General features: G+C 37.0%; 2 protein-coding genes across 4 annotated transcripts in view; both read right to left on the bottom strand.

Annotated features, from left to right (window-relative positions):
* LOC107617440 (alpha-L-fucosidase 2-like) overlaps positions 1-2,557 on the bottom strand; it is a 5,152-nt gene extending 2,595 nt beyond the window's left edge. For 2 of the 3 annotated variants that reach the window (XM_021111139.1, XM_016319198.2), the window contains exons 1-4: positions 2,219-2,555; positions 1,975-2,128; positions 1,213-1,358; positions 93-925 (exon numbers count right to left, since the gene is read on the bottom strand). In XM_021111139.1, the coding sequence (XP_020966798.1) occupies positions 93-925; positions 1,213-1,358; positions 1,975-2,128; positions 2,219-2,320 (1,235 nt within the window). In that variant the 5' untranslated portion in view covers positions 2,321-2,555. Of the gene's footprint in view, positions 1-92; positions 926-1,212; positions 1,359-1,974; positions 2,129-2,218 lie in introns of all 3 variants that reach the window. The other variant, XM_021111140.1, reaches the window with a different exon arrangement.
* LOC107617442 lies at positions 11,924-13,765 on the bottom strand. The gene has a single exon (XM_016319199.2). It carries the CDS (start codon positions 13,703-13,705, stop codon positions 12,098-12,100), a length of 1,608 nt encoding a protein of 535 aa, XP_016174685.1. The 5' UTR covers positions 13,706-13,765; the 3' UTR covers positions 11,924-12,097.

The raw sequence follows: 14,296 nt of genomic DNA, 5'->3' as shown, positions 1-14,296 counted from the left end.
AATTAGAACACTTTTTGTTGTAATTTTTTTATCTTGCCATAGTTTGGGGGTGGGTGGGGAGGAAATAAATGAACATAGATAGGAAAACATACTCCCATTTAGGCTCAAGTTCTTCGTTCCATATACCCTGCAGGTTTGCCACCTGAGTTCCAGGACGTGAACTTGAAATAAGTAGATATCGACCATATTGAAACAAAAGCTCTACAAGTGAAGGATCTTCATCTGTTTGGAAAGATTTGACCCTTGCCGAAGTTGGAATGGTTTGAGAGGAAAGATTTGACCTTTTACAGAGTTTCAATGACACACGATGAAATAGGTTCTGATAGTCATCCAAGTGACGTGAATAAAGGTTAGCATATGACAATTTTTTTACCGACTTCATTGTGTTGAGGGAGTCTGAAGTAGGGTCCTTCTTAGAGTCTTCAGGTTTTGTGAATGGTCCATCAAAAGAAGAAGAAGCTGTCAGAAGCAAAACAACAGAATCCGAACCTTCAATCCTTAATTTTGAACCTTCCAAAACATGCACAATCCCCTTTTCACCACTAATCTGTACATCAAGAACAACGGAAAATTGAATTCCCTTTAAATTGGCACTTGAATTCACTTTTGGTGGTTGCCTCTCACCAGGACAGCTTCCTTTCATTAGTACCTGATTTTGGCCACAAACTTGCAAACTGTGAGGTAATTTGCTATCCAAAGACACTGTTAATGACAACGAAGCTGGCTTGCTTGCAGAAATTCTTGACACTATTACTTGGTCTGGATGAGAAGCAAAATGTTCTCTACTATATTCTACATCACCCACAGAGTATTTTACTTTTGTTGTCGCAGTATCCAAATCCAGCTCTCTGTAGTAAGACTCATTCGAGTATGTAGCATGAGAATCGTCAAATTCTAACTTGATATCACCAAGAAGTTGGTACATCTTCACATAAATAAAAAATAAAAAAAAAACTAACAGTTAGAGATGACTATGTTAAAGCTTCCTTTAACTCATGTTCCAACTTGGCAACTCCAAAATCCAAATGAAGACCACTAAGCAGATATTTAAGGAGTGGAGTAGACAACCTCAAAATATGAGAATCCTAGTTGACTATAAATAATTAGATATCATATTGTTGGTTTGTCAACACCAAAGCCGGGTTAATATATAAATCATCATTGATAAATTAGGCTCGGTGGGGATTATATTAACTATAATAAATTACATACGGCACCAGGACCTCCTAACAATTTGAGAGCTTCTTCTGTAGCTCCAGAGTAATTTCTATTATCGACAAGTTTGCGGACTTCAGCCAGTGCTGCCGGAGCGGTGCTGTCGGTATAGTTGCCAGGCGTCCCAGTCCAAAGTGTGTCCTCTGTAAAGCAATTCAAAAGTCTTCATTTCAGCAAACAACATGCATCAGAAAGAGATAGCTGCTTGGTTTCCCTCTGCAGGATGCAGCATAACCTTAACCTTGATAGCTCACATATATAATTTTCAACAAAAACATTCAACTGTCAGAGCAGATTTTTGCTCCTTATCCCCAATTAATCTAACAAACATCATGATGAAGCATTCCAAAATGATTGATGGTAAATTAAGGGCATCACAAGGCTTCCTATAAAAAGTAGTTTTGTGTGATGTGGATAATAAGAACGAAACAAGAACCATTGTCGTGGTTAGTAGCAATTCTGATTTCTGAATATGTAATTGGGCATATGGCTATAATCAGCTTTTAAAAATGTTATTCGTACACCAAAATCAGCTACCAATATATTTGTGTATAAATACATGTATGATTTAATTTATTTTTAATGTGTATTTGTATTTCAATATGTATTTTATACTAGAGTCGACTTTGATGGCTGATTTTGTGGTGTACACGTAACATAGTTGATCAGCTATGCATACATTCTAACTCTAACCTCATCAAATATTCAAGCTGAAATCAAAAGAAAGATGGTTTAGGTTTAGGGTGTTTGTTTACCAACCATTGAGCTGGATAAGTTCCGATGAAACGCCACCCCAAATCATGGCCCCAAGACGGCCATTTCCGATGGGTATGGCATCGGTCCAGTGGGTAGCACCCTCAGAGAACGTAACCTTGAGGGTGCCATTATCCTCCATATCCCATTCTCCATTCTCCTGCATTGCAAAATCAAGACACTAGTTGACATCATTCATAGTAGAAGGTGATAGATTATTTAACTAACAGAGAGTGCTGAAATTACTTACTGTTGATGATGATGAGGAATGAGTGAGTGGAACATTGAAAGCTAAGAGCAGAAACAGCAATAGCCTTGCAACAAATGAAGATTGCTTTTCCATTGAAGTCATTTGAGGCCCGTAGTGCCTCTGCACGAAAAAGAGGGGAATAAAAGAACATCTTTTTCGAGTTGGCGGATACTGCAACGAAAGTTTTCAAATGTATCTTTGGCCGAATCTCAAAGCTGGACCATTAGACGTGTTTTGGCGCCATAGATTGACGGGGAAATCAAAGAGCGGTCTAGCATAATTACATCATTGTCAATTTGTAACTTAATTGTTGTAAAATGAACTTGAGTCGGCGAATCTCAAACAAATCGGTTTGTGAAAAAATGTATATTTATTATTTGTGTTACAACAGAATGGATAAGGATGGATGTCTATTCATAGGCGGTTCAGTTTTTTTATGTTGAAAAGAGCAAATTTTCGTGACAAAGTACGATTAATGAAGTTTGAAAAGTAGAATTTATTTGTCTATTAAAACATGAACAAGACGAGGCAAAAAAAATACACAAGCAATAAAAATAATTTTCTCTTTTTTTTATATATTTTACAACTATTTTAAATATTTCTCTCTCACTCTTTATAATATTAGTAAATATATTAATTATTTCTATTATAATAAGATAATTATATATTTCTCTTTCACTCTTTATAATATTAGTAAATATATTAATTACTTCTATTATAGTGAGATAATTATATTGATAAATATCAATACTAGAATCTTCTATTTATACTTATTTATTTTATATCTATTATATCTTTTGAGTTATTTACTTTATAACACGTTATCAGTACGAGATTCTGATCAAATTTTTATGAAGACTCAGGTAACAAATTTTTATTATATCGAAACTCTCTCATCTTAAATTCAATGCTCTTGATATATCTGAAAATAATTATTTATCATGGATATTAGATGCTAAAATCAATCTTGATTCAATGGATCTTACAGATATCGTTAAAACTGAAAATAATACATTCCAAAAGGATAAAGCCAAAGCTATAATTTTTCTTCGTCGTCATCTTGGCGAAGGATTGAAAAATGAATTATCTCACATTAAAAGATCCTGCAGATCTTTGGAAAGACCTTGAAAAAAGGTATAATCATCAAAAGATGGTGATATTTCTTCAAGCCCGATATGAATGGACGCACTTGCGTCTACAGGATTTTAAATCCAATGAATATAATTCAGTAATGTTTCGAATCACCTCACGAATGAAATTATGTGGGGAAAAGATATCTGATAATGATATGTTAGAGAAAATTTTCTCGACCTTCCATGCCTCGAATGTACTCCTACAACAGTAGTATTGAGAAAAAAGATTTAAAAAATATTTTGACTTAATTTCTTGCCTTCTTGTTGCTGAATGCAACAATGAGTTGCTCTTAAAGAATCATGAAGCGCGCCAGCTGGCGCCGCCCCATTTCTTAAAGTAAATGCGACAAGTCATTACCCTAGAAGAGGTAAATGGCAAGGTTTTGGCAACAAGAAAAATTATGGAAGAAAAAGGAATTATGTTCAAAAGAGATGATCTCACCAGAAGTGGGATAAAGAAAGAAATATTGGGCAAAATAAATGAATAGAGGATAAGTGTTTCTGTTGTGGAGGAAATGGACATTGGTCGCGTACTTGTCGTATACCAAGGCACCTAGTCGATCTTTATCAAACATCTTTGAAAAAGGACGATAAAGAAAAGGAAACGAATTTTGTTTCAAATGATACTGAAAATTCCACCACTCATTATGATCTATCTTATTTCTTTGAGGATCCTAAAGGAAATATTAGTCATTTGATTAATGATGGAATAGTTTAATATGTGGAATTAAGTATCCATGTAAATAAATAATGTAAAGAACTTATTGTTAAGTTTTATTTTTTATATATTTAAGTTTCAAATATGATGTATATAAATAATAAAATATTCATGTTTATATCATTAAATGTGTCAAGTTTTAAAATAAAATTTTAGTATATGACATTATTTTGATGTACAATGTTTTTTAGAAAAATAATTCCGATCAAGTATTCAATATAACTGTGCATACTACTTATTTTATTATTATTATTTGTCTTTTAAGAAAAATGGTAAGGATATATAATGAAGATGTATGTCTTGCGGATAGTGCAAGTTCACACACCATTCTCAAAAGTGATATATATTTTACCCATCTTGTGCCAAAAGAAGAATATATTAATACTATTATTGGCTCAGGCAATGTGATTGAAGGCTCCGAAAGAGCTATAATTTTGTTTTCCGAAGGAACAAAATTCATAATAAATAATGCATTATTATCTACCAAGTCTCTAAGAAATTTGTTGAGTTTTAAAGATATTCGCCAAAATGGATATCATATTGAGACTATGAATGAGGAAAGTCATGAGTACTTATGTATCACAACTCATGATTCAAATAAAAGGTTATATTAGAAAAGTTGCCCTCACTTTCATCTGATTTATATTATACCATAATTAGTGCAATTGAATCACATGCCACTGTAAACTAGAAGTTTACTAGCCCAGATGAATTCATAACTTGGCACGATTGATTGGGTCATCTGAGAACAACCATGATGCAGATAATTATTGAAAACTCCCATGGACATTCAATAAAAAACCAGAAGATTCTTAAATCTAGTGAATTTTGTTGTGCTGCATGTTCTCAAGGAAAGTTAATTTTAAGGTTATCACCAGTAAAGATTGGATTTGAGTCCCCTGAATTCTTAGAAAGAATTCAAGGTGATATATGAGGATCTATTCATCCACTATGTGGATCTTTTAGATATTTTATGGTTCTGATAGACGCATCTTCGAGATGGTCACATGTGTGCTTATTGTCTTCTCGCAACCTGGCGTTTACGAGACTACTGGCTCAAATTATTCGGTTAAAAACACAATTTCTAAAAAAATCCAATCAAAGCAATTCGTCTTGATAATGCTGGTGAATTTACTTCCCAAGCCTTTGATGTTTATTGTATGGCTAATGAAATAAGTGTTGAACATCCAGTAGCTCATGTTCACACACAAAATGGATTAGCAGAATCACTTATTAAATGCCTCCAATTAATTGCTAGACCCTTACTTATGAGAACAAATCTCCCAACCTCGATTTGGGGCATGCTATTTTACATGCCGCAGCACTTATTCGTTTGAGGCCAACGAGTTACCATCAGTTCTCTCCTATGCAATTAGCCTTTGGCCAGCAGCCAAATGTTTCCCATTTAAGAATATTTGGGTGTGCAATATATGTTTCCATTGCACCACCTAATCGCACCAAAATGGGACCCCAAAGAAAATTGGGGATAGATGTTGGATATGATTCTCCCTCCATAGTGAGGTATCTTGAGATACAAACTGGAGATGTATTTAAATCCCGATTTGCGGATTGTCATTTTGATGAATCAAAATTTCTAACATTAGAGGGAGAGAATAAGCTTCCTGAAAAGGAACTTAATTGGAATGCATCATCCTTGATGCATTTAGATCCTCGATTAGGGCAATGTGAACTAGAAGTTCAAAAGATTATACATTTGCATAGAATAGCAAATGAATTGCCTGATGCATTTTCCGATACAAAGAGGATAATCAAATCTTATATACCGGCGAAAAATACCCCAATCCAAATTGATGTCCCAGTCGGACAAATAGCCACTGAAGCAAATTCACGCCAAAAGCGTGGCAGGCATGTCGGTTCCAAAGACAAAAATCCTTGAAAAATAAAAATTTGCAAAGAATAGCAAATGAATTGTCTAATGCATTTTCTTATACAAAGAGGATAACCAAATCCTATATACCAGCTGAAAATGCCCCAATTCGAATAGATGTTCCAGTTGGACAAGTGGCCACTGAAACAAATTCACGCTAGAAGCGTGGTAGACCTGTCGGTTCCAAAGAAAAAAAATCCTTGAAAAAGAAAAGAGGTAAATACTATTCCTGCTGAAAAAGACATAGTAAAGACACCTACAGTTGTCCAAAATTCTTATATAATTTTAACGCCAGAAGAAGTTCAGGTACCTGAAAATTGTAAAATGACGAGATCTCGATAAAAATGGGACCGAAATAAGACAATTGTCAATGAAATATTTGCATATACTGTGGCATTAAATATCATGCATGAAAGTAAGGATCTTGAGCCAAGATCAGTCGAAAAATGTCGACAAAGAAATGATTGGCCAAAATGGGAAGAAGTTATGAAGGCTGAATTAGACTCACTTGCAAAACGTGAAGTCTTTGGACCTGTAGTCCGTACACTAGAGGATGTAAAACCTGCTAGATACCGATGGGTATTTGTGAGAAAACGAAATGAGAAAATTGAAGTTATACGCTACAAAGCTCGACTTGTAGCACAAGATTTTTCACAGAGGCCCGGTATAGATTATAAAGAAACGTAGTCCCCTGTAGTGGATGCAATAACATTGCGTTATTTGGTCAGTTTATCTGCATATCATAAACTGCATATGCATTTAATGGATGTGGTAACAGCCTATTTATACGGCTCATTAGATCGGGATATCTATATGAAAGTCCCTGACGGACTAAAGATATCTAAACCATCCAATGAATATTCGCAAGTGTTATACTCAGTCAAATTGCAAAGATCTTTATAGGGTCTAAAACAATCTGGACGAATGTGGTATAATCGTCTTACTGAGTATCTGGCCAAAAATGGATTTAAGAATGAAGATATCTGCCCGTGTGTTTTCATAAAGAAATCTGCATTTGGATTCATCATAATTGCTGTGTATGTTGATGATTTAAATATCATTGGAACTCCTGAAGAGATTCCAACTATTATAAAAGTTCTAAAAGAAGAGTTTGAGATGAAAGATCTTGGAAAGACTAAATTTTGTCTCGTCCTGCTGGTCGAGCATACAAAAAATGGGATCTTTATTGATCAAACAACATACACAGAAAAGATCTTGAAGAGATTTTATATGGATAAGTCACATCCCTTGAGTACCCCAATGATCGTAAGATCTTTGGATGTGGAAAATGATCAATTCCGTTCTAAAGAAGAGATTGAAAATATCCTTGATCCTGAAGTACCATATCTTAGTGCCATTGGAGCGCTAATGTATCTTGCTAATAATACACGACTTGATATATCATTTGATGTGAATTTACTAGCAAGATATAGTTCCTCTCCAACCAGAAGATATTGGAGTGAAATCAAACAAATCTTTCGATATCTTCATATAACGATTGATATGGGGTTGTTTTATCCCTATGAATCCAAGTCACAACTAGTTGGCTATGCAGATGCAGGATATTTGTCTGATCCACACAAAGAGAGATCTCAAATAGGATACATGTTCATATATGGTGGTACAGCTATATCATGGAGGTCCACGAAACAGACAATAGCAGCAACCTCCTCTAATCATGCTGAAATACTAGCAATACATGAAGCAAGTCGCGGGTATTTTTAGCTCAGGAGTTTGATCCAATATATTCTGTCATCATGTGGACTGATTGATCATAAGATAGCTCCAACTGTCTTGTTTGAAAATAATACAGCATGCATTGCTCAACTTAAAGGCGGATACATCAAAGGTGATAGAACAAAACATATTTCTCCCAAATTCTTCTTCACTCATGATCTTTAAAATCAAGGGACAATTGATGTCCAACAGATCCATTCAAGTGATAATCTGGCAGATTTATTTACAAAGTCACTCCCAAAATCCTCCTTTAAAAGATTGGTACATGAGATTGGGATGTGCCGATTTCGAGACATTAAATGATGTCGACAAAATGGAGAGACTGTACTATTTTTTCCTTAGTCAGGTTTTTTTTCCATTGGATTTTTCTTAACAAGGTTTTTAATGAGGCAATCCCCGTCACGAAGGATATTGTACTCTTTTTTCTTCACTAAGGTTTTTTCCCACTGAATTTTTCTTTAGTAAGGTTTTAATGAATCATATTTCTAAATGAGCATCCAAGGGGGGCGTTACAACAAGGATGGATGCCCATTTATGGGCGGTTCAGTTTTCCTATGTTGATTGTTGAAAGTAGCAATTTCTCATGACAAAGCACAATTAATGAAGTTTGAAAAGTAGAATTTGTTTGCCTATAAAAGCATGAACGAGGCAAAAGAAATTAACAATTCTCTCTCTTTCTATATATTATAATATTCTAAATATTTCTCTCTCTCACCAACATTGTTATAAAGTCATCTCTCTCAAATCCAAGATCCTTTTTTTCTTCTATTCAAAAATCAGATACATTCATTTTCCTCCTTTATTTTGGACAAACAACAATTTTTAATGAAACTACTTTTTGTCCATCAAGCCTTAGGCCCAGGTTGCACAATTAATTTTTTTATAAGCAAAATTTTCGAACAGCCCTTGTAATAAACAATTCAAAGTTACCACACTTAGAACCCGTTTGATAAACGGCAGAAGCTATTTTGTTTTTTTTTTTAATTATGAAAAGTCATTATATGCTTGTTTGGCACCATTTTAAAAACAGTTTTTAACTTCTTAAAAAGTTAATTCACAGCTTTTTAAAAGAGTAAAAATATATGACTTCTCGTTTTCGATAAGTCATTCTATCTAGGGATGGCAAAATTCCCCGAGACGCGGGGATCCCTGCGGGGACTGCCCCGAATGGGGATCCGATTGTGGGGAATTTTCCCCGTGGGGATGGGGATGGGGGACAAAATTCCCCCGAAGCAGGCGCGGGGACCCGAGCGGGGATCCCCGCCCCGTCCCCACTATTCCCCGAAATTTATTAATTCCTTAAATTATCTTTAATAGTTTATTCTCATATATGTTTTTTAGTCATTTCTCACACATACATACATATATATATATATATACAGAAACCCAAAACTCCTAATCTTTATTTGCATAATCCTTCTTCAATTCAGAGATCCCTAAGGCTGTCTATACTCCATCCAACCTCTCTGCAGCCACCCCCTCGTCACCCTCTCACCGCATCGTCACACCTCACCATGCCATCATCCTTACCGCGTCGTAATTTCTATTTGCGGCGTTCTTTTTCGTAACTCTACCGTCGTGTCCATTCTCCTCTCTATTGCCGCATCTCCCACCTCGTTCACTGCTTTTTCCTTTGACCCGTCATTGCGTCCCTCCATTGTATTATTTCGAAAGAAGTCACCATCGTATCATTTAGACTTTTTGTATAAAATCTTGCAGTTTTTGTATAAGATAGATACTTGTAGCTCTATTCATATGGAAATTAATAATTAGTTAGAACTATTATGTAGATGGGGAATGGGGTCCCCGCGGGGAATGGGGCTCCGTGGAGAATGGGGATGGGGAGCAATTTTCTCTCACGGTGGAGAATGGGGCGGGGATGGGGAGCAAATCTGAGGGCGGGGATGGGGAGCAGGGAGGCATCCCCCGCCCCCGCCCTGCCCCATTGACATCCCTAATTCTATCACTGCACTTTTCTAAAAAAATTGACTTCAAAACAAAAAAGATCTACTTTCATTCTTGGGTCTGTGAAAATATTTCCTGTTTCTGTTGGAAATACTGGCCTTCCACCATTTTCACGTAATGATTCATCTGCTAAAAATATTGACCATTCGCTACTATTTTAAAACAATGTTCCATCTAAACTACCTACTACATATATTTCTTATAGTTATTTTTTATCATTTTATCACTCTATTTTTATTATTAAATTTGTATTTAACATTGTGTGTAGTATAAAATCTCAATTTTAATTTTATTTTTTACATGTGATTTTATTTTTATATAACTTGCTATTATTTTTATAGTTAACTTGAAAAATATTTGTTATCATCGTTATTTTAATTTTTACTTTTTTATATAAAAAATTATAATTTTTGAGTTATTTATCTACATACTACAACTTTAAAATAAATACTTCTATTACTAAAAATTTAAATACAAAATAATTTATTTATAAACTGCTATTTAAAAAAAATTATACTTTAAACTCTTTTTTTTAAAAAAAAAATATTTAAATTGTTTACCCAAATTAACACGATCACAGTGCATTGAGTGACGTTGATCAACTCCTTGTTCAGATTCCTGCATTGCCAAGTGTCTGCATATCATTAGTCAGTTAAACTTTAGTCATCCTTAGCCATCTTACTCCAAGGCACCACGAAATTCACCGTCTATTAATATCCAAATGACATTACAATAGGTACAAGAGTAAGAGTTGTGTGGCTGAATTGTCGAATTATTTAGATAAAGATTTTTTCTATGAAAGCAAGCATTTGAACCCTCATGACAATCTCAATAATTCGACAATTCCTCTCAATCCATAAATTATAACAAGTTGGTGCAAAAAGAAGAGTCAAGATACGCTTTTAAAACAGCAAGTAACTTCTTTTAAATTATTTCTGATCCAGAATATATAGAACTTAATCATTCTCAAAAAAAAAAAGAAAGATAAAAGGTACTAATTCCAATGTTAATAATCCAAAGACTCTTTGCAATTATACAATTGTAAATTTTTTATTAATAATAACCTTAACTTTATTTGCTCTTAAAATATATATTAATTAATTTTCTTTTTAAGATGCAGTCAAAGCTGTGTTTGATTTGCATTATTGTAGGCAGCTATTGTAAGAGGTAATCGACTGTCCAATGGCAATTTTTAAGAAACAAGCCCTAATTTCACAAATCCACGTTCTTTTGAATGATTAGAACTAGGGGTGCACATGGTTCGGGTGAAGCTGGGTTTGATGTGCCCTAGACCCGGCCCGAAATATACATCGGGTCTATTTATTAAACCCGAACCCGACCATAAACCCGAGGAAACCAATACACTTTCGGGCCACAATTATACCGGGTAAAAACCGGGTGAAAATCGGGCCGTTAACATTACATTACGTTGATATCTTCTTGTAAGTTAGCATGTAAAAATATCCAAATTTCCAAGACTCCAACCATTATTTAACATGGTAAAATTCACTTAGAAAAATATAACAAGAACCAACCCTTCTTCAAAATTAAAGCATAACCACAATCAATACTAAAGTATAACTACAATCAATACTAATATTGTCTAATAATACCAAATATTTAAATCAATACAAATAACACAATATTATGCATTAGTCTAAAGTCTTATGCATTCTAAACATAAAACATTAACTTATAGTTTTATAATGACTAATAACACAAAATATTAAGATTTACAATACTTAAATTCCACATAAGAATAGTCATGATCCATCACTAATAACACAAAATATTAATTGTGTATGATGACCGGGTCACCGGGCCGACTTCGGGTGACCCGAGCTATGGCCCGGACCCGACCCGAAATAATGACCGGGTCTAATTTTGAGACCCTTACCCGACTCTAAACCCAATGAAATTACACCAAATTAGCCCCAAAAGTGTTCGGGACCGGGCCAGGCCTTCGGGCCGGACCGGGTCTGTGCACCCCTAATTAGAACTCCTATGGTCCTCTCTGTCTCTCTTTTATGTCCCTCCTTGCAATAGGTATCGCCATTGCCAGAACTAAATTTTGAGAAGGTTCTTTAATTCATTGTTTTTATCCATTTTGTCTTAGCTACGATTCATAACCCAGTACGTATCCCTCTGCCCATGAATTGTCATTTATTTTTATTTAGATATTTGAATCATACAATGTAGGGCTTACATATAGTTCAACAAGGTGTTATACTATTAGGAGTTATGCTATGTAAGTGACTTTAATGTAAGATAGAAAGAACGCTTCGTTTAAGTGGTCATAGAGCCTAAACCCTAAACAACCGTTAATTATACACCACATACATTACAGGGGGGAGACTAAAGAGAAAGTAGAATCACTTACAATACATATCTAAACTCAATTTAGGTGAATATAGTTATTTACACGTACAAAGTTCATTTCATGCATGGTGCATGGACGCACTTTTAATTAGAGGCAAATCAACTTCATCGCACCATTCAATATAGCGAGTTTCAAAATGAGAACCCTTGGCTCGGTTGGGCAAATAACTAACCCAAAATTCACCACCAATTCGCCACTTCAACACACTCCCTTCCATATCCTTGCTAAGTCTCCACCCTACTTCCTCTCCATACTCATCCCCAGCAATCACCACCGACCCGCTTTTATTGAACGCCCTGTTTGACCCCACGTATCGCCCTCTCAGCCCATGGAACGGGTCATCACCCGTTGGGCCCGTGGGCTTCCACGATGCCACCTCGTGCCCCGTCGCGTTATCGTACAAAACGGCGTCGAATATGGCCGCGTTCCCTTCCGAGTCCTGATCCATTCTCCAACTCTTCGTGTGCGTTCTCCTCGCTGACCTCGTCGAAGCTCTCACATTCGAAACCTGTGATTTCTCGAAATCACCCTTCACGATCTTCTGAACTTCCACTTCCCTCTCTCGATTCTCCGTGGACCGGCCCAGGCTAAGTCCGGACACGTACGTAGCTCCAATCTCCGGGCCCACCCAGACCCTAACGCGGGAAGGGAAGTGCTTCTCCTCGAGGAACTCCGCAACGTCGTCGTTTTGCCCGAACCCTAGCCTCGCCACGTGGAGGCGTATGTTGTCGACACGTGCACGAACCTGGATGAAGCCATCGCGGAATCCAACGGTGTATTCGATCTGCACGTGTGCCTCTAGCTGCTGGTGCGCCATAGTGTAGCGTAGTATTGACTCCTTTGCATCGATCCCTGGGAACTGACTCTTTTGACCGTTGCTTCGCGCCAATTTCATTGTCATCACTGGCGCGTAACCCTTCAGAATCCACAGGCCGTTACTCTCCGCCGAGTAAGAGAATCTCGGGTTCCTCACCTGCGGCGGAGGAACCAGCAGTGTTTGTAATCCTACGCCCATCTCTCTTATAATGCACCACTTTGCTATTATGAACCCGAGGGTTCGCATGAAACAGAGCTCCGTGTCAACGCCGACGGTGATGAAGAAGGTTCTGAGGACGGAAGCGAGCTTCGACGACGCCGTTTCGAGCGTGGGAGCGAGTAGGGACTGAAAGTAGAGGGAGCCGGCTTCGCTGGGGGCGTCGAAGGCGCAGAGCCAGAAGAGGCGCATGGTGAGGACGAGGTTGAAGAACATGGAGAGGGACTCCGGTGTGTGCGAGTCCATGATCCATGATATGGGCTCCGGCTTCAGCTTCTGGAGCTGTGACCTAGGACACGTGCTATCATGCGCCGTGGGTGAGTTGGATATGATTTCTTGGAGGAGCTGTAGGAGCAGCGGGAGGAAAGGGTTTTCTGCTGACAGCTGGCACTTTTCGGAGACCCAAAGCGGCTTCTCTGCATTGAATGGGTGGAACCCTTGCAAGCACACGGTAAATGTTACCGCAGCTTCAGAGTCTGACCCAGAAGTTCGCTCGGCTTTCAGCTCAATGGACCGGGTTGGGTCTTCTTCAGTGCCGAGTCCTGAACTTGCAAGTTCGAAGGTGGGGACTGAGTCAGACTCATCCCACTCGGCCGAGTTGGGAAGATCAGATATCCACAACCAGACATCCATAGTTTACGTCTCTCTCTCTCTGTATGGCTTGTGGTTTTGAAGTTTTGATGGGTGAGGTGAAGGGGGGTTATAAAGAGGAGATGAATGATAACCGGGTTGAAAACTTGGATGGAGTTGAAGCCATGCAAGGATGAGGAACTGGTGGTTGAGAGTGGGTTAGTGTGTCTTATTTGAGGTTCGAGTTTGGCTTCATTAATGGCGTCCAGTTTTATTTCGCTTTCTGTATGTCTCAGATTCTTCTACACTCACTCTGATGGCTGTGGAATATTGAAAGGAATTTGGTTATTGTCTCGTTTCATGTGATTTGTGATTGCTGCTTCAGGAGTAGATTCAGGTTTTGTTTCGGTTAGTTTTGGGGCTTTTATCCTTACACGTGTACCAGTAGACTTGGCAACTCCTCATGCATGTGTTTTCTGTATCAGATATACTCACATAAAAAAAAACAATTCATCTGTTATTTTTCTCAACTCAACTGCAAATTGCAAGTGTGAAAATTATAACCAATATCACAGATATTATTCCTTCTCTCTTGAAATAAGTGTTTTCTTTTTAAGAGAAAGGGAAGTATATAGTAAAAAGGTATTGGATATA

Source organism: Arachis ipaensis, chromosome B09 (assembly GCF_000816755.2).
Source record: "Arachis ipaensis cultivar K30076 chromosome B09, Araip1.1, whole genome shotgun sequence".
In the NCBI taxonomy this organism is placed as follows: Eukaryota; Viridiplantae; Streptophyta; class Magnoliopsida; order Fabales; family Fabaceae; genus Arachis; species Arachis ipaensis.
Note: the sequence above shows the minus strand (reverse complement) of the source record. Positions and strands in the feature narration are given on the sequence as shown.

Bases quoted from the DNA above. Each gene is read 5' to 3' on its own strand.
- LOC107617442 (XM_016319199.2), bottom strand. From the start codon at position 13,705: ATGGATGTCTGGTTGTGGATATCTGATCTTCCCAACTCGGCCGAGTGG.